The 27,222-nt window shown below is 32.9% G+C and overlaps 4 protein-coding genes across 16 annotated transcripts in view; all 4 read right to left on the reverse strand.

Annotated features, from left to right (window-relative positions):
• LOC108202719 (uncharacterized) overlaps window positions 1–27,222 on the reverse strand; it is a 77,261-nt gene that overhangs the window by 2,287 nt on the left and 47,752 nt on the right. The gene's annotated exons all lie outside the window — the stretch shown is intronic.
• LOC108193158 (pentatricopeptide repeat-containing protein At1g74630-like) lies at window positions 2,429–8,505 on the reverse strand. Of its 2 annotated transcripts, XM_064080434.1 has the most exons (3): window positions 6,494–8,505; window positions 6,318–6,362; window positions 2,429–2,643 (listed from the first exon to the last, which is right to left on the reverse strand). In XM_064080434.1, exons 1-3 carry the CDS (start codon window positions 8,412–8,414, stop codon window positions 2,567–2,569), a joined length of 2,043 nt encoding a protein of 680 aa, XP_063936504.1. In that variant the 5' UTR covers window positions 8,415–8,505; the 3' UTR covers window positions 2,429–2,566. The 2 variants fall into 2 exon arrangements, with proteins under 2 accessions (XP_063936504.1, XP_063936502.1); XM_064080432.1 differs by lacking the exon at window positions 2,429–2,643 and having other exon boundaries at window positions 2,773–6,362.
• LOC108193237 (protein ANTAGONIST OF LIKE HETEROCHROMATIN PROTEIN 1-like) lies at window positions 13,184–27,216 on the reverse strand. Of its 2 annotated transcripts, XM_064080467.1 has the most exons (3): window positions 26,819–27,216; window positions 15,002–16,658; window positions 13,184–13,856 (listed from the first exon to the last, which is right to left on the reverse strand). In XM_064080467.1, exons 2-3 carry the CDS (start codon window positions 15,081–15,083, stop codon window positions 13,330–13,332), a joined length of 609 nt encoding a protein of 202 aa, XP_063936537.1. In that variant the 5' UTR covers window positions 15,084–16,658; window positions 26,819–27,216; the 3' UTR covers window positions 13,184–13,329. The 2 variants fall into 2 exon arrangements, 1 of the variants encoding a protein (XP_063936537.1); XR_010284848.1 differs by lacking the exons at window positions 15,002–16,658; window positions 26,819–27,216 and adding an exon at window positions 16,911–17,680.
• LOC108202756 (pentatricopeptide repeat-containing protein At5g64320, mitochondrial-like) overlaps window positions 19,341–27,222 on the reverse strand; it is a 30,793-nt gene continuing 22,911 nt past the window's right edge. For 3 of the 11 annotated variants that reach the window (XM_064080444.1, XM_064080438.1, XM_064080442.1), the window contains exon 2: window positions 19,341–22,761. In XM_064080444.1, coding sequence (XP_063936514.1) covers window positions 20,306–21,217 — 912 coding nt within the window. In that variant the 5' untranslated portion in view covers window positions 21,218–22,761 and the 3' untranslated portion in view covers window positions 19,341–20,305. The other 8 variants (XM_064080440.1, XM_064080446.1, XM_064080443.1 and 5 more) reach the window with 7 other exon arrangements.

Here is a 27,222-nt window from a genome sequence, read left to right on the forward strand (position 1 = left end):
ACATTGATTTCTGTACAATGGAACAGTCATAAAATTTTAAACTCAAACCCGGTATAATAAGAGGATATTTGTATAAGAATATGGAAAACAGATCGTGGACTATCAAGACAACTTTTAACAACTATTACACACATATGCTAATACTCATGCGCACATGCTATATTCAACTTGATTCTTGGGTTAACACCAAAATAGGATTAAGTGGAAAGTACAGCCTTAAGAATTATTAGATTCGAAAGATGCAAGGATACTAAATTAGAAGCAGAATACCAGCACCTGAAATAGAGGTCAGAAATTCCGAAGTAACATTTACAAATACTTAGAAATCGTCAAGTTTAACAGCGAACACACACTAAACAAGCGGTTCAATTCCACTGATAGCTTAAAGTGTCTAGACTTAGCATCGAGAGGGAAGAATGTGTGAGTCTACGTCCTTTTTTTATCTAAAAGCTTCTGGATAGTCAGAGAAAAGTTTGTTTTCTTTTAAAAAATACATCTCCATAAGTCAATAAAACTACATTTTATCTTGAGTTCTTGACAGAAACGTCATGTAATTATCGAAAATTAAGATTTATTGCATTTGACCTACCGGTTGGTTCACTTGCTGCTGCTTCGTTTGGCGGGACTAGATTTATTGCATTTGACCTGCCATTATCCTGTTTCTGGTGCACTAAGCTACTCCTTAACTTCTTAGGAAAGCTCTTTATAGAATTTCCCTGGGCAGGCTTCTCCTCTTCATCTATACTTGAACCATGACGTTTGTACCTTGGAACAAGGTCGGAATCTAAGGATCAAAGAATATTTTGATTAGTAAAGAAAATACACTCCCAACTTTAATAAGAAATAAAATGGTCAACTCTTTAAGTTGAAATAATATCTGAAATACATATAGAGGATACTTGCAGAGTCAGAATAGAAATTTTTTTCTGGGATAACCATAAATGAGAATAAAACATAATCCTAGATAAATAATCTTTTACGAAACCAGTGCACAGTCAAATTTTAAAATCTTAGGTTCCTTATTGTCTTACATCAATAAGCACCAAATACTATACATGAAATACAGATGCAACAAATATACATATAGTTCCTGAAATTGTAGTCCAGTGGATACCCGAACCCATAACCCTTAGTAACAAGATAAGGATTCGACACCCTGTGGATACAACTGTTTGAGCAAGTACTTAAATTTCTTGTGATTGACCTTACCCCAAAGAAAGAAATAAACATTTATATATAACTAGGAAATTCAAGACTTAAAAACAATTATTCTGTCTCAATAATACTACTTATAGATGAAATACATGGATACTACCATTATTATATTGTGAATCCCCTAGATATGTCAATTTGAACTAATTAAACAATCACTCATGAGACCGGAAACATACTTGGTTCTGCCCGTTTGAACTATTACACGAAATGTGAGGAAAATTTATTTCATCACATTGATTTCTGTACAATGGAACAGTCATAAAATTTTAAACTCAAAACCCAGTATAATAAGAGGATATTTGTATAAGAATATGGAAAACAGATTGTGGACTATCAAGACAACTTTTAACAACTATTACACACATATGCTAATACTCATGCGCACATGCTATATTTAACTTGATTCTTGGATTAACACCAAAATAGGATTAAGTGGAAAGTACAGCCTTAAGAATTATTAGATTCGAAAGATGCAAGGATACTAAATTAGAAGCAGAATACCAGCAAACCTGAAATAGAGGTCAGAAATTCTGAAATAACATTTACAAATACTTAGATAATGTCAAGTTTAAGAGAGAATACACACTAAACAAGTGGTTCAATTCCACTGATAGCTTAAAGTGTCTAGACTTAGCAACGAGAGGGAAGAATGTGATATTCTTAAGTATGCAAGACATCTATGTCCTTTTTTATCTAAAAGCTTCTGGCTAGTCAGAGAAAAGTTTGTTTTCTTTTCAAAATACATCTCAATAAGTCAATAAAACTACATTGTATTCTTGAGTTTTGGACAAAAACTTCATGTAATTATCAAAGATGCAATTCCTTCACTCTCCTATGCTGTAAATCCATCACTTAAGCGAACTTATTAAAGAGAAAATTTTTGAATACTAAAAGTTAAGAATTTGCACCTGAGCTTAAGAAAAATGTTATCCACAGATGCATGCATTTAGATTTTCTTATTTCTTTAACCTCTAATATAGATGATAAGACGACGCCTGAAAAATTGATTGTCAAATGCTTATCATGAATGACACTGGACGACTTTCTTAATTCAAAACACAAAGTTTCTCCTTGCATTCAACACAGAGTAATACAATTCCAAATCAAACAATTACTCCTTACATGTTACAGAAGTGATATGTACCTGATATAGCAGGCGGCGAGTCAACATTTCTCACCAATGATATGAGCCACTGCACTACATCGTCCCGGTTTCTCCACTGTGTATATGCATTAATGGTTGCATTCGACCCAAAAGCCTCAAGATACTCCTTCGCAACTACATACATCATCCGACCTTCTCTGTTCTCATTACCAACAGCAGCAAGCAGTGAAATTCCTGAATACGATCTCAAGTGATATTCGACATTGACCTCAGAAATAGTTCTCTCTTCCCAGGCATTGTAGTTATGTTTTTTCCCACCCATCCTAATGACAGACACACACTCAGACAATAAGAATCAAAGTGTAACAATATAAATAGTTAATTACTCAAACACATAACCACCAGCAAACCCCCCCCCCCCCCCCCCCCCTCCCCACCCCACCCCACTCCAAACAAAAATCAAAAATGAAAATAATTACCCAAATCAATTAGAGGTAAAATTCAGCATGACAACCGAAAGGCTCTTCTTTCTTGTAAACACCCCAACCCACCCCACACACACACACACACTTACTTTTCAATCCCAACAATAACACAAAATGAATAAAAGAACTGACAAACTTGGAAATAATTATCTGATTAATATCCATCTCGAAAGGAATACAAACAAATCTATTAGTAGCAGTTGTGCACAAGGTTGAATGACCCCCGAAGGACCTCGACAAGGTGTAGGAAAAACAGAAAACTCAACCAGAGATGTGTTACATATATACAATATAGAGTCAGCCAGTCAGGGAAAACATATAAAAAAATCATTAAACAGATAACTGCTTTATAAGATAATGCAGGGTAAAAGTTATTAAAATATAAATGAAAAAATTGGGAATAGCACCTACCTTGAGTGGCAACGAGTACAAGTTTATGCAAACTATGGCACAGCGTGAGGCACTAAGAAGAAGATTTTTTTGTTTCAAATTAAAAAAATGGCTTTCACCTATACAAGACTAACATAACAACCAGAAGATATAAACACTGTGGAAAAATTCAATTTTGATTGCGATAGAGCCATTGAATGCTGCTGAGGTGATATCTTTGGACAATACTGTACTGACAAATCTTAAAAGTAACATTAAAGAGTAACGTACAATCGAGATAGGTAAAGAGGAAGAGAAAGTCAAGGACTCAGAGATTGGAATATGCTTACATCTTCTGCAGAGATGGCAATTTGACAACATCTCGTAAATGTAAAACCGAAAAAAAAAAACACTGTTGATATATGTGCATAAAGAATAAACATACAGAAAACCAGATGCACACACATAAACCAAGTAAAATGGTCAGCAGCAAAAAACTATTAATTACATCGCTGCATATTACCTCGAGCTAAATTTCCTTTGCTTCTCTGAAAGAACAATTTTTTAGCTAATGTTCTTCTGCTTCTCTGAGAACAATTTTGAAAGATAACATAACACTTATACCCCGAAAACACAATTAGGCATACATTTTCAATTTGGGATAATTGAATCTAGACGTTCTTTTTGTTTCTTTTGCCAAGTAGATATAGATATTTTTTAATTACGCGAGGATAATTTGAATCTTGCGGATTTTGTTGATTTCAATTGGAACTTCAAGTTCGATATGAATATCCAGCTATTATTTCCATAGAACAAAATCAGTGTAAAGGTTTAATGTTTTTCTGAAGTAATCAAATTATACAAAAGTATATATGTTGTAGAGGACAAGATATTAATATTGTATATTATTAAGAAATTGTATTTAAGCGATAAAAATCAATGGGCTACCTTTATCACAATAATAACTATATCTCAGAGTCCCAACCCCCAATATTATCATTTTTATAATGGAGACAAATTATTGTCCCGAGATGTGCTCATGACCCACTGTCCACCTAGAAACAGGCTTTCGAATGAGGTGAATTGATAGAGTATAATTTCGAGTAAGCGGTCCTAAAAAGAGATTATTATTACATAGAGTTTGGACCATAAACTTGTATTATAATAAGGAGTTTATTCTTATATAGAGTAATACTATACAAAGGTTCCATTGTATATGATCCACATAAGCCCACCTCCTACCACACTAAGATTTTAGGATTGTTGATTGCTTAACATGGCATCAAATTTCGGTCAAGAAAGTGGTCTCGGGTTCGACTCTTCTCGCCTAATTTGTATGATTTAATGTGTTGATAAAAAAAAGTAGTTGAAGCTTAGTTAATAACATATTACCTATTTCATTTAATTCCAACAAATAATTTATATGCCTCAAGATTTTTTTTACCAATGTGGTTATTTCCATACATAAGAGATTTTTGTAATAAGAATAAGATGCCAAAATTTTACTAAAAATACCGCTTTCTCCAAAAAAGAATGGCATAATAAAAAATATTGAGTATGTGTGTGCGTGCGCAAATGAAACTTAGATACACTCTGATCACGTGGTCAATTTTTCTTAATATCATTTGATGTCTACCTTAATCATAATTGTTTTGTATTTCTTTACATTTCTCCTCACATGCCTGAAATAGGTTTTGTCTCTTGAAAATGTAACATAAAACAAATTTTACAGGAATATTAATTGATTCTTATTTATATACAAGTGTAAATTGTTATTAGTTATTAGCTTAATAATTGCAGTTAATGATTATTTGTTATTAGTTAATAATCACATAGCAAAATAAATTTAAAACATGAAATATAAAAAGAATAGCTCAGTTTAGTCTATTAAAAAAATAAAATTTTAACCTAAACAATACAGTGTGGTACTCCATGTTGATAAGCCCGGCTCAAACTATGTTGAGGCCCTGTCCATATATCATAAAGTGATGCCCCAGGATATATTCAACTATAATATGTTTTTTTTTAAAATTACACATTCTAAGTGTATATAACAGGGTGTAATATTTTAATAATACATAAACAATTTTTTCTATATAATTCTAAACTCATAGAATTAAAAAACTTCATCTTTCAAAATTTAATATAGTTAAAAAAAAACACTAGAAATGTATTCTAGAGATACATAATTCAAGATCAAGATTTATTTTTAATCTTCTATTTGATGTTAAGTTTTGTTATAATGATTATTATTCAATTATTGTGATTTTGTGTTTGTGATTATCATTATTATACTATAAAAGTTGAAAATTACATGTATTATGTTTAAAAGTTAATGAACAATCATTGTTGATGGAAAATAATGAAAAATAACATCAACAATACTTAAACTTATGATAACAGAGCAAAATAATCACAGAGCAAAATAAATTTAAAACCATCTAAAAATAAAATTTTAACCTAGATCAACTCTATATACAGTTATTACCAGTTAAGATATGGATACATTAGATATAGAATATTACTACTTAAAGTTATCAAGAAAAGAAACATTACTTGCACAAGTTTTGATCTTTATAACTTTTTCTTATCAAGGTTAAATAATGAATACATTGTATAGAATTAGAAGTTTCGATCTTGTATACTTTATCTTGAAGTCTACTTTTATATGAGCTCAACCATATATTCTAAATGGAAATAATTAGAAGATCCATACTTTATCAATCCTTTCCAAATCCATTAGTCTTTAGAGTCTATTCATTACTTTACGTCTTCAACTCAACTCAGTACTTCATTATTAGTATAGAAGTCCTTGCTATTTAAACGCGTTAGGCCCAGAGTATTAATCCTATTATTTGACCCAACATATGTACTATAGACGATGGAAAAAATCCAGTTAGGCTATAACTATAAAGTATAAATTGTGGTATCTATTTTTTTAATCAAAATTAGAAAGAGCGTGCATAATATATGTAATATAGTCATCCTACAAAAAATAATGAAATAAACCAATTATGTTATGCAGAAGGTGTGAAACAAAAACAAAATTTACAGTAATTATTTTAGTACATCGAAATGACGCTGAAGATGTGAAACACAAATAAAATTAACGGTAATTATTTTAGTACATCTAAATGACGTACCGTCCAAGGCCAGCAGTTCCCACTGAGTATAGGAGTCTGAATAACCTGCACAGTGTTAACCTCCATTTCATGAAACCCAACATTACTACTAATCATTAGATACAATAAGACCTGTAACTGCATTTGTAATTGGTAGACAATTTCCCCTTTTTTGGAGCATCACCAGTAATCCTTACATGAGCATGTCCCTGCAACAAAATGATGAAACCGATTCCGGTCCCTAATGATGATCTTCCTATTATAAACTATGGAGATTATTTTTATGGCTGAATGGCAGTCATCACAAACACGGAGATTCTTAACAATTCGAATTGAGACTCCTGGAGCTGTATTAAGAATACCAAAAGCTATTGCAAGCTTTTCGCTGTGACGAACAAGCAATGTCTCTTTCTCTTTATCATTAATATCTTGCAGAACAGAGGTTGTTAAAGGTACATAGCCTGCTTCTTTCAATCTATTCATAATCTCAGATAACATCTTATAGATTTCAACAGATTGCAAGTGTGATTCATCACCAGAAATAAATTCATGGACTTCGTTCCCAATTTCAATTGAACTGCTCCCTGGGATCCTCTGGATTTTGTTGTTTTTCATAATCCTTCTCACATTGACAACCTTGTCCCACTGTTTGGCTTGAGAATATATATTTGACAACAGAACATAATTCCTGTCAACATTGGGTTCTAGTGCTACAAGTTTTATTATAGCTTCTTCTGCCAGTTCTACATTCCTATAAATTTTACACGCTCCAAGAAGGGCTCTCAAAATTACTGCATCCGGTTCGAAAGGCATGCTTCTAATAAGTTCTCTAGCTTCCTGAAGTCTCCCTGATCGGCCCAGAATGTCAACCATGTTTCCATAGTGTTCAATTTTGGGAGGAATACAATAGATATCACTCATAGCATTAAAATATGTCCACCCCTTGTCAAATAAGCCAATGTGACTACATGCTGTCAGCACACCTATGAAGGTGATATCATTGGGTTTAGTTCCTTCAGATATCATTTTAGAAAAAAGATCAAGTGCAGCCTCACCGTACCCATGGTTAGCAAGCCCCATTATCATTGCACTCCAGGCAAAAACATCCTTCTTACTCATCTGCTTAAAACAACCCACTGCATTGTCTATATCCCCACACTTTGCATACATGTCAACAAGAGATGTACCGAGCCTTATACCTATTTCGATACAACTTCTTTTAATGTACTCATGGATCATCTTTCCCATACCTAAAGCACCTATATCTCCACATGCACACAACACACTAACCATTGTGATCTGATCAGGCACTACATTCGATAACTGCATTTCATGAAAAAGTTTCAAAGCATTACTGGAGCACCTGGATTTTGCGCAGGTTGGGAACATGGAGCTCCAAGAAACAAAATCCTTTCTAGCACTTGTATCAAACAAATCTTGGGCAGATTCAATATCACCAATCGAAGCATAGCCATGAATCATAGTATTCCAAGAAACTAAGTCTCTATCAGAAATCTTATCAAAAAACTCTTCAGCCAATCCCATCTCCCTAACTCTAACATATTCTCCCAACATAACATTACAAGAAATACAATCCGGATCCTTAATTTCATCAAACACTTTCCTCGAAACATCCACCAAACCAAATCTCCCATACATTTCAATCAACGCCGTCTGAACAAACAAATCAGACCCAAAACCATGTTTCAAACAATAAGCATGTAAAGATTCCCCATTCTCACTATCAACCAATCTCCCACATGATTGAAGAACCACCGATAAGCTAAAACTATCAATACAAATCCCATCAAAACGACACATTCGCATAAAAAGTGACAGACTCTCTTCAGGGTTGTTTGATTTTAGGTAACCTCTAATCATAGTATTAAACATGAAAGTATCTGGTTGAGGAATTGTGTCAAACAGATTGCGGGCATACGAGATATCATCAGCGATCGGTGTCAATATCTTACCTAATAGCTTGGTTAGGACAACAACGTTGATGTCTAAAGCGGTTTTGAGAATTAAAGCATGGATTTGGAGAAGATGGTTGAGGTTAGTTGAGTGTTGTATAAGGGACATTACATTGTGTTTGATGGTTTTATAGGTTGGTCTCATGTTTGAATGTAACTGTATTAACTACTTTTCGCGGTATACTTACACTTGTACGTACCACCATGAGCTGGACAGTTCTAAAAATCGTCCATTTGATCAATTAATCACCCGATTTATTTACAAGATATTTTTATTGATTCAGTCTTTTAAATATGATTAAAAATAATATATATTTGTAGAACTAGTATAATTGGTAAAATAAATATTATGTCTTTTTGTAATTGAACATTTTTTGAAAAAAAATGTTTCATAAACAGTAACATATAATTGTTAGATTAACACTTGATAAAAGCTATTGAATCAGTTCAATAATTTTGATAACAAGTTATTAAATGAGACCAGATTAATAATTTTAATGATGTGTAAGATCTCAGTATGATTTTATGGTAATACTATATGGGGTTTTAAATCAAATATATGAACTGACTCTAACAATTCCTAATGGTCACCTACACAATTACACCCTAAAATTAAGGCTGAAACACACAATAGCCATTCAAGTTTACACCAATATGCATGTCAACCCTCAAAGTTCAAAAATGTTCGGTCCAGCCACCAAAGTTACAAGAATGTAACTACTAGCCACATGAGACAGAGAGTGCATGGCACACTCCCTGCCTGAGACTTGAGAGTACACTGACATATACTCCCACACTATGCATGTCCTTTTACTCCTCCATCTCAGTTATTATTTCAGTTCTATTAGTTAAAATTATGTTAGTCCGAGTTTGAGAAAATACATTTTTTCGCCAACCAACTCATTGTTTGTTTAGAAATTTGCCACCGAACTATAATTTTTTTCCTTTTTGTCACTAATGTTAGGTTCGGATTTTTTTTAGTCACTAAGCCTAGGCTCAGATTTGATTACTAACATTATGTTAATTTTTTAGTATTATTAAACTATAGTGATAGTCTGCAATATATTATGAAGATCTGATATATGTCTATATCTTTGTATGTAGCACTTACGCATGTCCCCTAGATAGTTCACCTTGTAGGACGAGAGTTTGACATATATTTTAAGGCTCCTACAAAATTTAGTTTCATGAATTATTTTAATTTTTTTTCTAAGTAAAAGTTATGATTGTCTATTGTTTATATTATATATAGTTTCATAAAAATCAAGGTTAGATATCATCTACAATTATTTATACCATTGTACAAAAATAAGGACGAATATCATAAAAAAAGTAAACGATATACAATTAATCTTTATTTTACCCCTCATTTATGTTATTATTAGAGCAACCCCAATGCAAGTTCTCCTTACTCATATTTGGTCTAGGTGGACAAGATTTAGGGGTTAGGATCAAAAATCAATCCTCCAACGCAGCTTCCCATCCCATAAAAATTTTAGGGGAGAGAAAACTCATCCCCTTATTTGAGAGAGCAAAAAGCCAACCCCTTGTTAAAATAATTTATGAAACTTAATCGTTTAGGAGCCTTAAAATATGTGTCAAATTTTCGTCCTCCAAGGTAAACTAGCAGGGGCACATATGGAGTACTACATATAAAGATATAAACACATATCAGATCACCGTAATATTGCGGACTACCATTATGTTTCAATAATGCTAAAAAGAATAATATAATGTTAATAATCAAATCCGAACCTAACGTTATTGACAAAAAAAAATCCGAACCTAACATTAGTGACAAAAAGGAAAAAAATTATAGTTCAGTGACAAATTTCTTAACAAACAATAAGTTGGGTGGCGAAAAAATCTACCGTCCGAGGTTTCTAACCTGCTTTGATTAGCAGTGTCCGTGTATGACTAGAAGATGGCCGGGGCAGCTGTGTTTCTCAGTCGATTATTCTTATTAATATATTAATATATTATTATTAATAAAGTTACATATCATTCGAATTTGTGTGTAGATATTTAGTTTTTATTTTGCAAAATCGAGCAGCATATATCTTCAGTACATTAAAATAAAAAGCATCAAGTTTGGTCCTAAGATAATATCGTAACATTCTATTTATAAGTTATTTTTTTAATTAAAGTTAATCATTATTATAATTTATAATAAACCAAAAATATATTTAATTTAACACACTCGATGATTTTATTTTAAATAAAACACGTTTATTTTATAATTATAAAATCAAACACATTTACTTTTTAGTTATAAAATCTTTTTGTTAAAAAATATATATTATTCTTGAATAACCTTTTCATTAAAAAAAATATATTAAAATTATTTTAATAAATATTATAAATCACATAAAAGTATAACACGGATTATGAACTAAAATATTATATGAGAAAGATATTTATAGTCTAGGCAGACCCGTCTCGATCAAAGAAAGAGGTCATGTTTAAATTTAAATATGGGCACTTTTATTAATAAGATACATACCACATAAATATGTTTTATTTTAAATTAAATTAGAACTTGAAACAAAAACCTTTAACAATACATGTACATCGTCGAGCCTTATTTAAATTTTTTGTTAAATATATTAATTTATTTAATACAAAAAATAAATTATTATTACTATAATATATAATTTGTGATAAGAAATAAAAATTATATATTAATTATTTTACTAAAATTAATTAACAATTTAATACAAGAAGCTCAAAAAATAATTCAATAAATAACACATAAATTTAAAATAAAATACTAACATAAAAATATACCAAAAATATACCAAAAGCGCTAAAAAAAAACTTTATTAATTAATAATACTAGGTGCATTTATTTTAAAAAGAACAATGGGTGTTGCTGCATAGTACTATGGAGGCCATAACGGTGAAAGGAAAAGGGAAAGGTACATGCATCTGTGCAGAGTGTATGTCAGACAGTAAGACTACTCTCAGGCAGGGAGTTTGCCATGCACTCTCTGTCTCATGTGGCTAGCAGTTACATTCTTGTAACTTCGGTGGCTGGACCGAACATTTTTGAACTTTGAGGGTTGACATGCATATTGGTGTAAACTTGAATGGCTGTTGTGCGTTTTAACCTAAAATTAAAAGTGAGAAAAATCTTGAATTCAAACCGAAATCGAACTCAGAAATAAAAAAAAAAAAACCTGACAAAAATCGAACTGCATAAAATCGAGCCGAGCCGAAACTAAAAATTTTAAAACCGAACCGAATCTAACGGATGATGTTCCAGTTTTAAGTGAAAACCGAGCCAAATAAAATCTAACCAAACCGATTATATAAATAAATATTATTAAATATTATTTATTTATATAATATAATTTTATAAGATAAATATATAAACCAAATTAATGTCATAGTGTATTATGGGTTATCAATATGTTAATCGTATGTCGCGGAGTAGTGTAACAGTAGCTAGTGGGGAAGTGAGTATAAACCTCATAAGTTTAAACATATAAGTATGATTGTTATATTCTGAGTGAATAAGCACAAACATATGAGTCACAAGCATGATATTATTAAGTTACTTTATATGATTAGGTTTTTGTTTATATTTTCGTTTTGTTGGATACAATTAAACATACCTAAATAGTTCTTTATTCGAGCAATTGTCTAAATTTAAATTTAAAATTTCTCATTAACATTAATCAAGTTAACCAATTTATTTATCAAACTGGAAGTATGTTTCTTGATTTTATTTTTTGCGGTTTAAAACTGAAAACGAACTGACCGAACCGGAGTTTTAAAACCGAAATCGAAAATGACAGTTCAATTACGGTTGCGGTTTCAACTTTTAAAACCGAGGACTTTCGGTTTCGGTTTTACCCAAACCGAACCGAACTGAGGTTTGCTCTTCCCTAGTTAAAACAACTTTATTCAATTTTTTGAATAATACTAGCTCATCATTGAAAATATCTTACAAAATCTCTTTTCAATGTTATTAATGAATTCTCATGAAATTATTAAATATCTAATTTAAGAAAAAGGAGGAAATTGAAGATATTAACATGATTATAACTACATGAACACAACTTCATTAAATAAAAAATAGCAATAACCTTCCACGTCACTATCATGACGGATCTTTCTTGAACCATCGAGTCGTCAATAATAACATAGCAATAGGTTACAAGAAGTGCATGCCTTAAACTCTTAAGATGACTTCGACTCATCAACAATAACATAGCAATAGATTATAAGAAGAGGATGCCTTGGACTCTTAAGATGACTTTTAATTTTGGTCTGAGTTTATGATAAGAGTTTGGGATATGTAGACCCCGAGCTTAAATGGATGACGGACCTATAAATAGTAATCCCCCAACTGGTTTAAAAAGACCACAAACGCAAACCAAGAACAGCTTAAAAAAGTCCATAGACGGGCTTGCAGAATACATGATCCAAATAAAAGTATATATAATTCAAATATGAAAAACAGGTCAACTTATCATAAATCTCAAATTTTGATGATCACATTTTAGCAAACTGTCTCTATATATCAGCTTAATATTATTGTCTAATTGTTATAATAATGTGTTGTATTTCAGAATCTAATCAAGTTTTGTAGGGTATTAAAGTATCAGAATAATAGCAAGCTTCTATTTAAAAAACAAATGCTACGACAGAGAACAGAATTCTACGTAGAATTATATTCATTCTACGTAGAATTCTACGTAGAGAACACAATCTGAGCACATATGGAACTCATAATGAGAGGCTTTGATATGTACTAGAAAAACTGGTTCACAAACAATAAAGTATACCAAGAACCCACATTCTGAACGTAAGCACAGGCATGTTCGGATCATCAGTTTGCGTAACTAGTACATTAGCAAAGGCGTCCTTTTCTAATATCTCAGATATGCATATAAAAGAGTATACATGTATAATAAAGATACTAAACAAACTCATCAACTAAATATTAGTGACCACAAAAACAAATAATTACACAACCACGTAAAAAAAGAGGAAACCAAAGAAATATTTGGAAGAGTCATTTCAAAGCTTTCTAACAATTACAAAACTAATCTTTAAAATCTGTGATGCAAAAAGCCTGGATGATGACCTTCCGACAGAGATAGCTCACGTTGCCTCTCATCATTCATGTTGATGACAATGTTATGCAAGATGCAGCAGGCCTTGGTCATACATCGAAGCGTTTCAGGTTTCATTACAGTTGTAAGAACCTTCCATTCTTTCTTTAGCCTATTAAATGTCTCAGCACTCATTCCCTCTTCAGGGGCAGAAGCAGGCCCACGGAGGTGGCGATGGCCATTTTCTGCCAAGACCTCCACAAAGGACCATGTGACCTTAGCAGCGGTAAATGAGTGCGTCCCAATTTCACCACCAATTGAATTCAGCAACTTGCCCAATTTTAGGCTTCTCATAGCTATGGCTACTTTATCAACCACAGTTAATTCCCTGTTATCGTTAAATTTAAATATTTGTGAATTTGACATAGGCTCCATCACAAGAGAGCATAAGTATCTGAAGGTTCTCATTGAGATCCCGCAGTATACTTCGACTCTGGTTGAGTCTTCCACGAGAGGAAAATGTCCTGCAAAGAAGAGAAGAAAATGCATTTTTATACATACGACTAAGACACTGCCATAATGTGTTTATCAGGCTTAAAACTTGAACATATTAGATTAATGCATAACACCATACTATTCCATTCATTTCAGTATACACTATACATACACACATCGACCTGTAAACTGTATAAACAAAATGAAGCTAGAATGTCAAAAATGTAAATCAGTAAACTGCTTGTGATTAACACACAGGGATATATCGCTTTCAGTAAGGTTCCAATCTGCAAAGAATGCTACAGCTTTCATATCAAATCAGAATCAATATGAACTGATTATAAGTGGATACTTTCGGTATTCATAGCAAGTTACAAGCTCCCAGGAAAACATTATATCTACCATAATATAGCTGTTTGACTAAACAAACCCTTACAAGAACTAAGTAAATAACAACATATTCGAAAACAACAGATTAGATATTGTTCCAAAGACTAAGACAACTGGAAGCAGTTTGACCTTAATTACTAGTTTGACCTTGTGGAACTGGAAATAGAAGTATTTTGAATAGCGACTTGCCTAAAATCAATCCCTTGCTACTTTGGAAAAAAAGCTAGTCCTGAATTCTCACTGGTGACTTATAGATCATATAATCAGAAGATGATTATACTCGGTATAGTTTGGATTTACCTCATATTTTCTTCTATGTATGCACCAATGTCAAAATCTGAAATGCTTTCTTTCCCATATTATAGAGTATAAACAAAGAAACTAAAATATCCACAACTACATACAAATCACATCACCTTCCTCAACTCCTTGCAAATCTCATGACTCTAATCCCATCAGCAAAATTTATATACACATTACATAACTCCCAGAATTAAAATTTAAATGTTTATATCTTCATTGTACTAAGCGACAATTAAATTCTAGGTCAAATAAGACTCCGAACTACAGACTGAGGATTTATTCATTCTCTATCTGAAGTGATTTTCAATAAATCAAAAGACAAATCAACTGGTCACAAATTAGAATTCATCAAACGCAGATGAACAAGCAAACAAAAAATAAATTCGGGAAAAAAAGGTAGTACATACCAAACCATAACGAAATCAACAAGAACAATTCATCACCACCAAATGAGAACTTAAGAATTTGAAGATTTACATACCAGCAATCCTCTTCACGAATTCGGCAAACCATATAACGTAATTTAAAGGGAATTTGCCACAATTAGCTTCACTTCTTTCCATTCTTTTGTGGTTTGAGGAATGGAGATTGATTTTCCTTGCCACCGTACAATAACTCTAAAGTTTGCGACTTTAAAGTTTGTTGGAACACAAAAGTATATAAAGAGTGAGATGGATGGGTCTGGGATGACGTCAACGTGTTGATGGAGGTTAAAAGAAATAGAATAGTATAAGGAGTATGTTTGTGAATACTGGGGGTCGGCTTCATATATACAAATTTATCCTAAGGAAATTGTAATTGGGCATAAAATAAATTTTATTTCAAAGTTGTAGCTCATATATGAAGTAAAATAAAGTAATTAAAATATACTCACTCCATCCCATAAAACATGAGGTAATCAATTTTACGCACATTTAAGAAATTTGAGTATGACTATTTGATATGCATTTGCATTCACAAAAAAATGAGTTAGTGGATGATGACTAAGCATTTACCTGAACATGTACTTATAACTGCTTAGTCATCATCCACTAACTCATCTTTTTGTGAATGCAAATACATATCAAATAGTGATACTCAAAGTTCTTAAATGTGTGTAAAATTGATTAGCCCATGCTTTATATATGAGCTACAACTTTAAAATAACATTTATTTTATACTCAATTACAATTTCCTAAGGATAAATTTGTATATATGAAGCCCACCCCCAGTATTCACAAACATACTCCTACTTTTACTATTCTATTTTCTTTAACCTCCGTCAACACGTTGATGTTACCCCAAATCCATCCATCTCACTCTTTATATACTTTTGTGTTCCAACAAACTTTAAAGTCGCAAACTTTAGAGTTATTATACGGTGGTAAGGAAAATTAATCTCTATTCTTCAAACCACTTTCTTTTTATATCCTTTTGATTTTAAGTTTTTAATAACTTTACTTTAAGAGAGTGGAAAGAAGTGAAACCGATTGTGGCAAATTCCCTCTGAATTATGTTATTTGGTTTGCCGAATTCGTGAAGAGGATTGTTGGTATGTAAATCTTCCAATTTTCATGTATACTAAGTTGTTCTCATTAAGTGGTGATAAATTGTTCTTGTCGATTTCGTTATGGTTTAGTATGTATTACCTTTTCTTTTTCGAAGTCATTTTATCTTCGCTTGTTCATCTGTGTTTAATGAAATTTTAATTTGTGACTAGTTGATTTGTCTTTTGATTTATCGAAAATTACTTTAAATAGAAAATGAATAAATCCTCAATCTGTGGTTCGGAGTCTTATTTGGCCTAAAATTTAATTGTCGTTTAGTACAATGAAGATATGAACATTTAAATTTTAATTATGGGAGTCATGTAATGTATTTAAATTGTGCTGATGGGATTAGAGTCCTAAGATTTGCAAGGATTTAAGAAAGTTGATGTGATTCCTATGTAGTTCTTGTGAATATCTTAGTTTCTTTGATTATACTCTTTAATGGTGGGGGTGGGGGTGGGGGTGGGGGTGGGTTCAGATATTGGCATTGCGGCATACATAGAGAAAGAAAATGAGTTTAATTCAAACTATAGTGAGTATAATCATCTTCTGATTATATGATTTGTAAATCACCAGTGATGATTACTACTCGGTATATTTTGGATTTACCTCATATTTTCTTCTATGCATGCCCACGAACTACTTAAATCATTCCCCGTCTACACTCATCTTTAGTAAATCAAAATACAAACCAACTAGTTCCGAATTATAATTTCATCAAACACAGATGAACAAGCAAACATAAAATTACTTTGCAAAAACAACAGGTAGCACATACCAAACCATAACGAAATCGACAAGAACAGTTCAGCACCACCAAATCAGAACTTAATATACATGAGAATTTGAAGATTTACATACCAGCAATCCTCTTCACGTATTGGGCATACCAAATAATGTAATTCACATCAGGGAATTCTCCAATATTTGCTTCACTGCTTTCTCTCTTAAAGCAAAGTTCTTAAAAACTTCAAATTAGAAAGAGATAAAAAGAAAGTGGTTCGAGGAATGAAGATTGTTTTTCCTTACCACTGGACAATAACTCTAAAGTTTGCGACTTTAAAGTTTGTTGGAACAAAAGTATATAAAATGTATATGTGTTCTAAAGCAAGAACTTAGAGAATTTCAGACAATGATACAAAAGTTCTGCTTTTCTTGCTGAGGCTTCAACTTTGTTTACATAATAATTACATAAGTGAATATATAAATTTCTCCATCCATCACCTAGTACTCCATGAGTTTCTGTAAATGCTTTGCCGATTCACATCTGGGGTTTAGAATTACGAGTCCAGAGTATCTCCCGTACATTTCAATCAACGCCGTATGAACAAACAAATCAGACCCAAAACCTCTAATCATCAGTATCTAAAGTATCTGGTTGGGGACTTGTGTCAAACAGGTGGCGGGCATACGAGATCTCATCAGTGACCCGTGAGATCTCATCAGGTAGCTGGGTTAGGGTAACATCTAAAGTGGTTTAGAGGATAAGCAGAGATTTGGAGAAGATGATTGCGGTTAGATGAGTGTTCTCAGGGTTGAATGTATCGGCGTTCTTCACGAAGATCCCGTTTAATATTTGAAACATATTTTCGTTATTTGGGGTTAACATTCTGATTTTTTATTTTTTTTTAAATCAATGATCTATTGAAAAAATTCTCATAAACTGAGGTGTATTCTATCGTATTTTAATGGACTGATTTTAAAGGATTGTATGTAATTTTGATTTACGCGAATTTTTGAAAAAATGCTGATATATTTTTTTTAAGATTTAAGTATAATATTTCAAATTTTAATGGATTTTGGTGGTATTTCAAAATAATTAAAATTCACTCAAAAATCTCACAAAATATATAATTTTATGAAATTCATAAAAATCCAATAGCATTTGTATATCATTTGAATTTTAAACAATCCAAATTAAATGAAAAAAGGCCATAACTGAATTTTTGAGTTTAATGCCATGTATAACAAAATTTGAAAAAGTGGCCCCAATTGACATGTGAAGACATTTTTAAAGGGATATGGCGAAATTCACCTGCTGATTCTTACAGACATTAAAACAATGAAATTCACTTGCTGATTCTTACAGACATTAAAACAATGAAATTGTACTATTAGTAAAGCACATCAACTCAAGTTCATTCTTACTTAAAACAGAAAATGTTATGGTAATCTTCACTCCCATCACTCCCATCATACTTTTTGAAAGGGCAAGGAGTCTGAGATAACTTGATGAGCACAGAGAGAGATAGCTTTTTTCCCCCTTCTACTGAACTGAAGTTTTGGTTATCAATACACACACCTTTCTTATGTATACAAAAACTTGTTTTCCCATAATTTGTAAAACAAAAACGGGGTTAGGGTTTATAAGTAGAAATTGGGGTTTTTAATTTGTAAATTAATTGTGGTTGATTGGCTGTGTGTGAAAGGAAAGGGCATGAAAATGTGGGGAGGAGGCCGGAGTCTCGCGTCGGCGACGGAGACTCACGGCGGCAGAAGGGGAGAGAGATAGGCGGCGGTGGTGAGCTTGGTGCGGGGAGGAGATTGAGGAGGTGAGGTGTGTGTACAGGATAGAGAGAGCAACGAGGGAGGTCGCCGGAAATTTCTCCGGCCAGGCCAGTGAGGGAGATGAGGGAGAGAGGAGAGATGGAGGAAGGAGTTTTTTTATATCATCCTTTTAACTTTAGTTCCATTTTAATTTCATTTTTCTTTTTTTAATGTAGGTACAAATCAGCTGGTGATGTGTCGCCATGTCAGCATGATTCAGCGGGTGATGTGTCACCACATCAACAAGATTCTAACTCTGTTAGTATCTACTTAACGGAAGGACTAGATTCCAGCGTTTGGAAAAGTTTAATGACCCGGTTTGAGGAATCTTTTGTTTAGGGACCTATCGAATAAAAGTGGATTAGTTTAGGGACGTATGAATATATTATCCCCATTTTTAAAATAGCGTTTTAAGTAAAGGGTAAACGCTATTGCGTGTGTTTACGGCTTTTTTCTTTTCTTCTTTTATTAAACAAAAAATAAATAATACAATATAAAGGATAAAAACACTAGACGAGTTGGCGTTTTACCGTTATATATATAAGCATAAGACGCCTCACGAACTAAAGTAGCGTCTATAAGTTTTATATATGGGTTTTGTTCCATAGCCCCCGTATGCCATATAAGCCTTAACCAACACACAGAATCAGAATCGTTAGATTCAATTTTTTTTTTTTGCCATCCGTTATAATTTTTCGCGGATCGGACTTCTCCATTCCGCTGATATAAAGAGAATTCAATTGTTATAATGGATTATAATGTAAGTTTTACATTCTTTTGAAGAATTGCAATTTGATTTATATATATTTGTCTTTATATGGATTTTCAATGTATGTGTTCTATGTGTTTGTTAAAGTGTCTATAAGGATTTACATATGAAGCAGTGGTTAGAAATTGCTAGTATTATTTCTAATTGAGTTGTAGTCACATATTACCAGTTAAGTTCCAGTTATGTAATGCATATTTGGAGCTTAATTTTAGAATTTGAAGCTTATCTATTACTCCCTCCATCCCATTTTATGTGACCTCATTTCCTTTTTGAGACGTCCAATGAATCTACAATACTTACTATTTTTGAACACTATTTTTCACTATTACACCCACTACCTCTATATTTTATACTCTCTTTTTATTAAATAAACACTATTACACCCACTACTTTCCTCCACTATCTCAAATCTATTATTAAATATTGATGGGTCCCATCACTTTACTCACTTTTCAACTACATTTACTACCTTTTTCTTAATCTCCGTGAAAGTCAAACCAGTTCACATAAATTGGGACGGAGCGAGTACTTCACTATGAGAAATCTGCTTAGGTTATCCATGTGTATGCAGAATACGTAAGTTTAGGAGCAATATAATTGGAAATGGCACTAGTTTAGGAGCATCTTCTATCTGATCAACCCTACAGAGCCCACATATCAGAGAATTGAAAGTGAACATATCTGGTTTACATCCTCCGTTTACCATGTCAGCGTATAGTTCCAGAGCCTCCTTAACCTTCTCATCCTTAGCTAAAGCATGTATCAGGCAGTTGTATCCAACAGTGTTTAAGCAAATCCCCAATGCTGACATTTCACGGACAGCTTCTTCTGCTTCCTTCAATCTGCCGACCTTGCAGAACCCGTTGATCAAACTCGTGTATGTTATTAGGTTGGGCTTGCAACCCATAATTTCCATCTCTTTCATCAAATTTCGTGCTAATTAAGAAAAAGATTTTCTCGAACATAGACCACGGATGATTATGTTATATGTATAGATATCTGGATTGCAACCAACAGCGGGCATCCTCTGCCTCAAAACAGCATTGGCATCATCAAACTGTCCATTGACCACATGACCATTAATCAAAGTATTGAACAAAACAACATTAGGCTCAGGCACTCTGTCCAGCAAAGCTCTAGCTTTATCAACTTGACCAGTTCGGCATAATCCATCCATTAAAATTCCATAAGTAAACTTGCTAGGAGTGAAGCCTCCGAGAAGCATTCTATCGACCAATTTAGCACCTTCAGGTATCCTCTTAGCACGGCAAAGACCATGAATAACATCATTAAAAGTATCAACATCAGGTGTGCAACCCATCAGAAACATTTCCTCCAAATATCTTATCACGTCATTTATTCTGTTCACCTTACAAAGCGCATGTATAAGTGTCTGGTAAATAACTGAATTCGGCACACACCCATGTTTTGTCATATCTCTTAAAAGTGAACATGCAGAATCCACCTCATTAACCATACAAAGCGCTTTCATCATCACCACACCGAACGTGAAAACAGTTGGAGAAATCCCCTTGTGCAACATCTCATAAAAAATATTCGGTGCAACAGCCGAGCAATCCCCAGCAACCAAAATATCCAGAACAACATTATAAGACCTAAAACTATATTCACAACTAAAAACATCCCTCATATCAAAAAGTAACCGCGTCGATTGACCAGGTAAACCAGCTCTACCATAATGCCTCATTTTAGAAATAAAAAGTGACTCCTGAATAAATACCCCTTCATCTTTCATTCGCAGCAACAATCCATCAATCAACTTAAACTCCCCGGCCGCTCCAGGTTTATTAATCAAAGTACAATACACATTGAATGTATGAGTATACCCCATTTGAGTACCCGCCTTACAGAAAAAATCCACAGAAGTAGGGACATCAAGGGGGAGTTGAAGCAACTTATTAAGCTGATACGGTGTAAGTCGATTAAGGGACTTTCGAAGCTGTTTAATGTCACATGGTTCAAGCAAACTTTCCCAATCTGTTTCAGGGAATGACCCATTCTTATAATCAGAATTACCAACATTTCCATCATCCCCAATTGAACTACAATATGTAAAGATTGGATTTTTATACAAAGATTGAACCTTTTTGACAAAATGACACCCAAGATTCTTTTTTGAGCATAACTCTTATTGGGCAATTGTAAACAAGCAAAAGCTAAGCACACAACTGATTGGCATTACACATACATAAACTTTTCAGGGTTATAAGCAACTGTGTGTATACATGTATGTATATGTGCATATAGAGTTGCAAAATATATGAGAAACAGAGCAGAATAAAGAGCTCTAACCTGGGAACAAGTGTGTGTATTTGCTGCAAAAAGCTTCTGCACTAATTATTCAGTGAGCAGCGGATCGGGTCTAAAGTCAAATTTTCAAATCAATTGGGTGTTTGTATGTGCATATAATTCAGCACACAATAAAGCTGATCATGGCTTATGGACCAGAAAGCTGCTTCTTTAGCTTTTTCAAAGTAATTTTCTTTCAACATTGCTACACACTATGGTTTCAGCCGCATTGCTTGTTAATCAATCTCGTCGAATTGATCTATATCATCTACCCATAAAGTTTCATCATCTAATTGAAGCGCCCAAAAGTTTCCTCATTTCTTTCTATCAATATTCCCATGTTATAACTAGTACATTAGCAAAGGTGTTCTTTTCTAATATCACGGATATTCATATGAAAGAGTACACATGTAAAACAAAAATACTAAACAAACTCATGAACTAAATATTAATGACCACAAATAATAATCACACAAAATACAAATAAAAAAGCGGAAACCAAAGAAATATTCAGAAGAGATGATTCAAAACTTTCTAACAATTACAAAACTAATCTTTAAAATTTGTGAGTCATAAAGCCTGGATGATGACCTTGTGACAGAGATAGCTAACCATGCCTCTCATCATTCATCTCAATGACAATGTTATGCAAGATGCGGCAAGCTGTGCTAATACTTTGACGCTTCTCAGCTTTCATTACAAGTGTAAGAACCTTCCATTCTTCCTTTAGCCGCCTATCCATTGTCTCAGCAGTCATTCTTTCCTCAGTAGCAGTGGCTGTCCCATGGAGGTGGCGAAGGCCATTTTCTACCAAGGCCTCCACAAAGGACCTTGTAACCTTATCAGCAGTAAAAGAGTGCGTACCAATTTCCTTACTGATTGAGTTCAGTGACTTGCCAAATTTTAGCCTTCTCAACGCTATGGCTACTTTATCAACCACAGTCAATTCTCTGTTATCGTTAAATTTGTATGTGTGTGAATTGGACATTGGCTCCATCACAAGAGAGCACAAGTATCTGAAGGTTCTCATTGAGATCCCGCAGTATTCTTCGACTCTAGTCGAGTCTTCCGAGAGAGGAAAATGTCCTGCAAAGAAGAGAAGAAAATGCATTTTTATAAATACGACTAAGACACTGCCATAATGTGTTTATCATGCTGAAAACTTGAACATATTAGATTAATGCATAACACCATACTAGTCCATTCATTTCAGTATACATACACATATCGACCTGTAAACTGTATAAACAAAATGAAGCTAGAATGTCAAAAATGAAGATCAGTAAACTGCTGGTGATTAACACACAGGGATATATCACATTCAGTAAGGTTCCAATCTGCAAAGAATGCTACAGCTTTCATATCAAATCTGAATCAATATGAACTGATTATAGGTGGATACTTTTAGTATTCATAGCTAGTTACAAGCTCCTAGGAAAACAAACCCTTACAAGAACTAAGTACATAACAACATATTCGAAAACAACAGATTACATATTGTTCCAAAGACTAAGACAACTGGAAGCAGTTTGACCTTAATTACTAGTTTGACCTTGTGGAACTGGAAATAGAAATATTTTAAATGTACTTACCTAAAATCAATCCCTTGCTACTTTGGAAAAAAAAGCTAGTCCTGAATTCACTGGTGATTTATAATTCACATAACCAGAAGATGATTATACTCGGTATAATTTGGATTTACCTCATATTTTCTTCTATGTATGCCCCAATGCCAAAATCTGAATTGCTTTCTTTCCCATATTACAGAGTATAAACAAAGAAACTAAAATATCCACAAGAACTACATACGAATCACATCAACTTCCTCAACTCCTTGCAAATCTAAGGACTCTAATCCCATCAAAAAAATTTATATGCACATTACATAACTCCCAGAATTAAAAGTTAAATGTTTATCATCTTCATTGTACTAAGCGACAATTAAATTCTAGGTCAAATAAGACTCCGAACCACAGATTGAGGATTTATTCCTTCTCTATCTAAAGTAATTTTCAATAAATCAAAAGAAAAATCAACTAGTCACAAATTAAAATTTCATCAAACACAGATGAACAAGCAAACATAAAATTACTTCAGAAAAAAAAAGGGTAGCACATACCAAACTATAATGAAATCGACAAGAACAGTTCATCACCACTGAATGAGAACAACTTAAAATCCATGAAATTTTAAAGATTTACATACCAGCAATCCTCTTCACGAATTCGGCAAACCAAATAACGTAATTCAAAGGAAATTTGCCACAATTAGCTTCATTTCTTTCCATTCTCTTGAAGCAAAGTTCTTAAAAACTTAAAATTAAAGGAGATATAAAGAAAGTGGTTTGAGATGGAGATTGATTTTCCTTACCACCGTACAATAACTCTAAAGTTTGCGACTTTAAAGTTTGTTGGAACACAAAAGTTTATAAAGAGTGAGATGGATGGGTCTTGGGTGAAGTCAGCGTGTTGATGGAGGTTAAAAGAAATAGAATAGTAAGAGTAGGAGTATGTTTGTGAATACTGGAGGTGGGCTTCATATATACAAATTTATCCTTAGAAAATTGTAATTGGGCATAATATAAATTTTATTTCAAAGCTGTAGCTCATATATAAAGTAAAATAAAGTAACTAAAATATACTCACTCCATCCCATAAAGCATGAGCTAATCAATTTTACGCGCATTTAAGAAATTTGAGTATGATTATTTGATATGTATTTGCATTCACAAAAAGATGAGTTAGTGGATGATGACTAAGCATTTACTTGAACATGTGGTTACAGCTATCTTAAAACATACTATATAAAGTGGTGTCACGGAAAAAATTTTCAACATCCCACGTCACTAAGTTATATCAATGCCTTTATCAGCACAAACTTACAACTAATATTGTATCGGAATTGATAACTCTTTTGTATCAACTTATAGTTGGTTGTTGATTGACGTAGTATGTTTGGCTTGGACTGTAACAAATTTTGTCTGAGGTCGACCCTGCCAAAAGTGCCTTAAAAGGATTTCTTTAGTTTTTGGGCTCGACGAGGACGTCAAACTTATATAATGTGGAAAAACTGTAACATTTCATAGTATGTAAGTGTGGACGCATTTATAAATGTTGTAGAAAAGTCGTTAGCTCTTTTGGTTTGGTCTGTGGTGAGTTGTTGAACCATCTCCTTCACTTTGGCTTGGGGTGTCACACATTGAATGCAGTATAGAATTTTGTTATAATTATAAGTATGTATTTCTTTATATATATTCAAGTTGATTGAAAAATTATTTAAATTAAATGGTACGATGTATAAATCTTCATAAGCTATAACTTTAATATAATAGACCTACTTGACTACGTCGAGACATATAAAATTATGACAAAAATCCAATTTATTATAAGATATGATTATAATAATAACCTCAAATACATAGATCTGCCAATTTGGTATACAACAGAAAACAAATGACACGAAAAATATGGATATCGATTCACCATTTTGTTATACGAATACGAAAGTATACGATCGTAAAACGTGTTCAGGTCAGAACTCTCAGGTGCATTGCCTAAAGCATATAATGCACCTGAGAGTTTTGACCCGAACACGTCAAAATATAAAGGGATATTTCTAATGGTCCATTTTATGATCGGGTACTTTCGTATTCGTATATCGAAATGGTAATCGTTTTCCTTATTTTTCGTGTCAATTTTTCTTTTGTGTCGCATACCAAATTAATGGCTTTATCTATTTTAGGTTTTTATTAAATTATGTCTTCTAATAAATTAGATTTTTTCTCATAAATTTATATGTATATTGTATAGTCAGATAGGTCTATTATATTAATGTAGTAGCTTACGAAGGTCAATACATTTAATTAGTTAACTTAAATAATTTTTCACTCAACTTGAAGAGATACATATATATGTGTGTGTGTGTGTGTATCTTTGTGTGTGTGCGTAATTATAATAAAATTATATAATTATATAATATATCAATTGTATAACACCCTAATCCTACGAGAAGCAAATGGTTCAACAACTCACCACAGAGCAATCCAAAAAAGCTAGCGACTTTGCTAAAACGTTTATAAAGGCGTCCAAACTTACCACAGTAGGATGTTACAGTTTTTCCACACAATTAGTTTGACGTCCTCGTGGGGCCCAAAAGCTGAAGAAATTTTGTGAAGCACTTTTGGCAGGGTCGAGCTCTGACAAAATTCATTACAGTCCAATCCTAATATACTACATCATTCAACAACCCACTATAAGTTGATCCAAAAGAGGTATCAATCCCGATGCAGTATTAGTTATAAGTTGTGCTCATAAAGGCATTGATATAACATACCTAACTTAGTCAGGTGGCAGTAGCAAACTTTCTCCGTGACACTACGGGAAAGAAAGTAGTTCAGATTTTGGCATTGAGGCATACATAAAAGAAAATATGAGGCAAATCCAAATAACAACAGAAAGTCACCCTAGACCCATCCATCTCACTCTTTATAAACTTTTGTGTTCCAACAAACTTTAAAGTCGCAAACTTTAGAGTTATTGTACGGTGGTAAGGAAAATCAATCTCCATTCCTCAAAGCACTTTCTTTTTATATCCTTTTAATTTTAAGTTTTTAAGAAATTTACTTTAAGAGAGTGGAAAGAAGTGAAGCTAATTGTGGCAAATTCCCTCCGAATTACGTTATTTGGTTTGCTGAATTCGTGAAGAGGATTGTTGGTATGTATATCTTCATGTATATTAAGTTCTCATTAAGTGGTGACTGTTCTTGTCGATTTCGTTATGGTTTGGTATGTATTACCTTTTCTTTTCCGAAGTAATTTTATCTTTGCTTGTTCATCTGTGTTTAATGAAATTTTAATTTGTGACTAGTTGATTTGTGTTTTAATTTACTGAAAATTACTTTAGATAGAGAATGAATAAATCCTCAATCCGTGGTTCGGAGGCTTATTTGGCCTAAAATTTAATTGTCGCTTAGCACAATGAAGATATAAACATTTAAATTTTAATTATGGGAGTCATGTAATGTATTTAAATTGTGCTGATGTGATTAGAGTCCTAAGATTTGCAAAGAGTTGAGGAAGTTGATGTGATTCCTATGTAGTTCCTATGTAGTTGTTGAAAACTACTCGGTATATTTTGGATTTACCTCACATTTTCTTCTATGTATGCCCAATAACTAGTTTATTTCCCGTATTACGGAGCACAAACAAAGAAACTAAAATATCCACAAAAGCCACATAGGAATCGCATCAAGTTCCTCAACTCTTTGCAAATCTCATAACTGTAATCCCAATAGCACTGTTTAAATAGATTACATGACTCCCGGATTTAAAAGTTGAATGTTTATATCTTCATTTGTACGAAGCGAAAATTAAATTATGGGTCAAATAAGATTCTGACACTATAGATTGGGGATTTAATCATTCCCTATCTACACTCATTTTTAGTAAATCAAAATACAAACCAACCAGTCCCGAATTATAATTTCATCAAACACAGATGAACAAGCATACATAAAATTACTTTGCAAAAACAACAGGTAGCACATAC

Source organism: Daucus carota, chromosome 1 (assembly GCF_001625215.2).
Source record: "Daucus carota subsp. sativus chromosome 1, DH1 v3.0, whole genome shotgun sequence".
NCBI lineage: Eukaryota > Viridiplantae > Streptophyta > Magnoliopsida > Apiales > Apiaceae > Daucus > Daucus carota.

Bases quoted from the DNA above. Each gene is read 5' to 3' on its own strand.
- LOC108193158 (XM_064080432.1), bottom strand. From the start codon at position 8,414: ATGAGACCAACCTATAAAACCATCAAACACAATGTAATGTCCCTTATA. The intron at 6,363-6,493 runs GTAAGGATTACT...AACACTGTGCAG, and splicing joins TGTTGCAGGGACATGCTCAT to GTTATTCAGACTCCTATACT.
- LOC108193237 (XM_064080467.1), bottom strand. From the start codon at position 15,083: ATGGAAAGAAGTGAAGCTAATTGTGGCAAATTCCCTTTAAATTACGTT. The intron at 13,857-15,001 runs GTATGTAAATCT...TCTTCTTTGCAG, and splicing joins ATTCGTGAAGAGGATTGCTG to GACATTTTCCTCTCGTGGAA.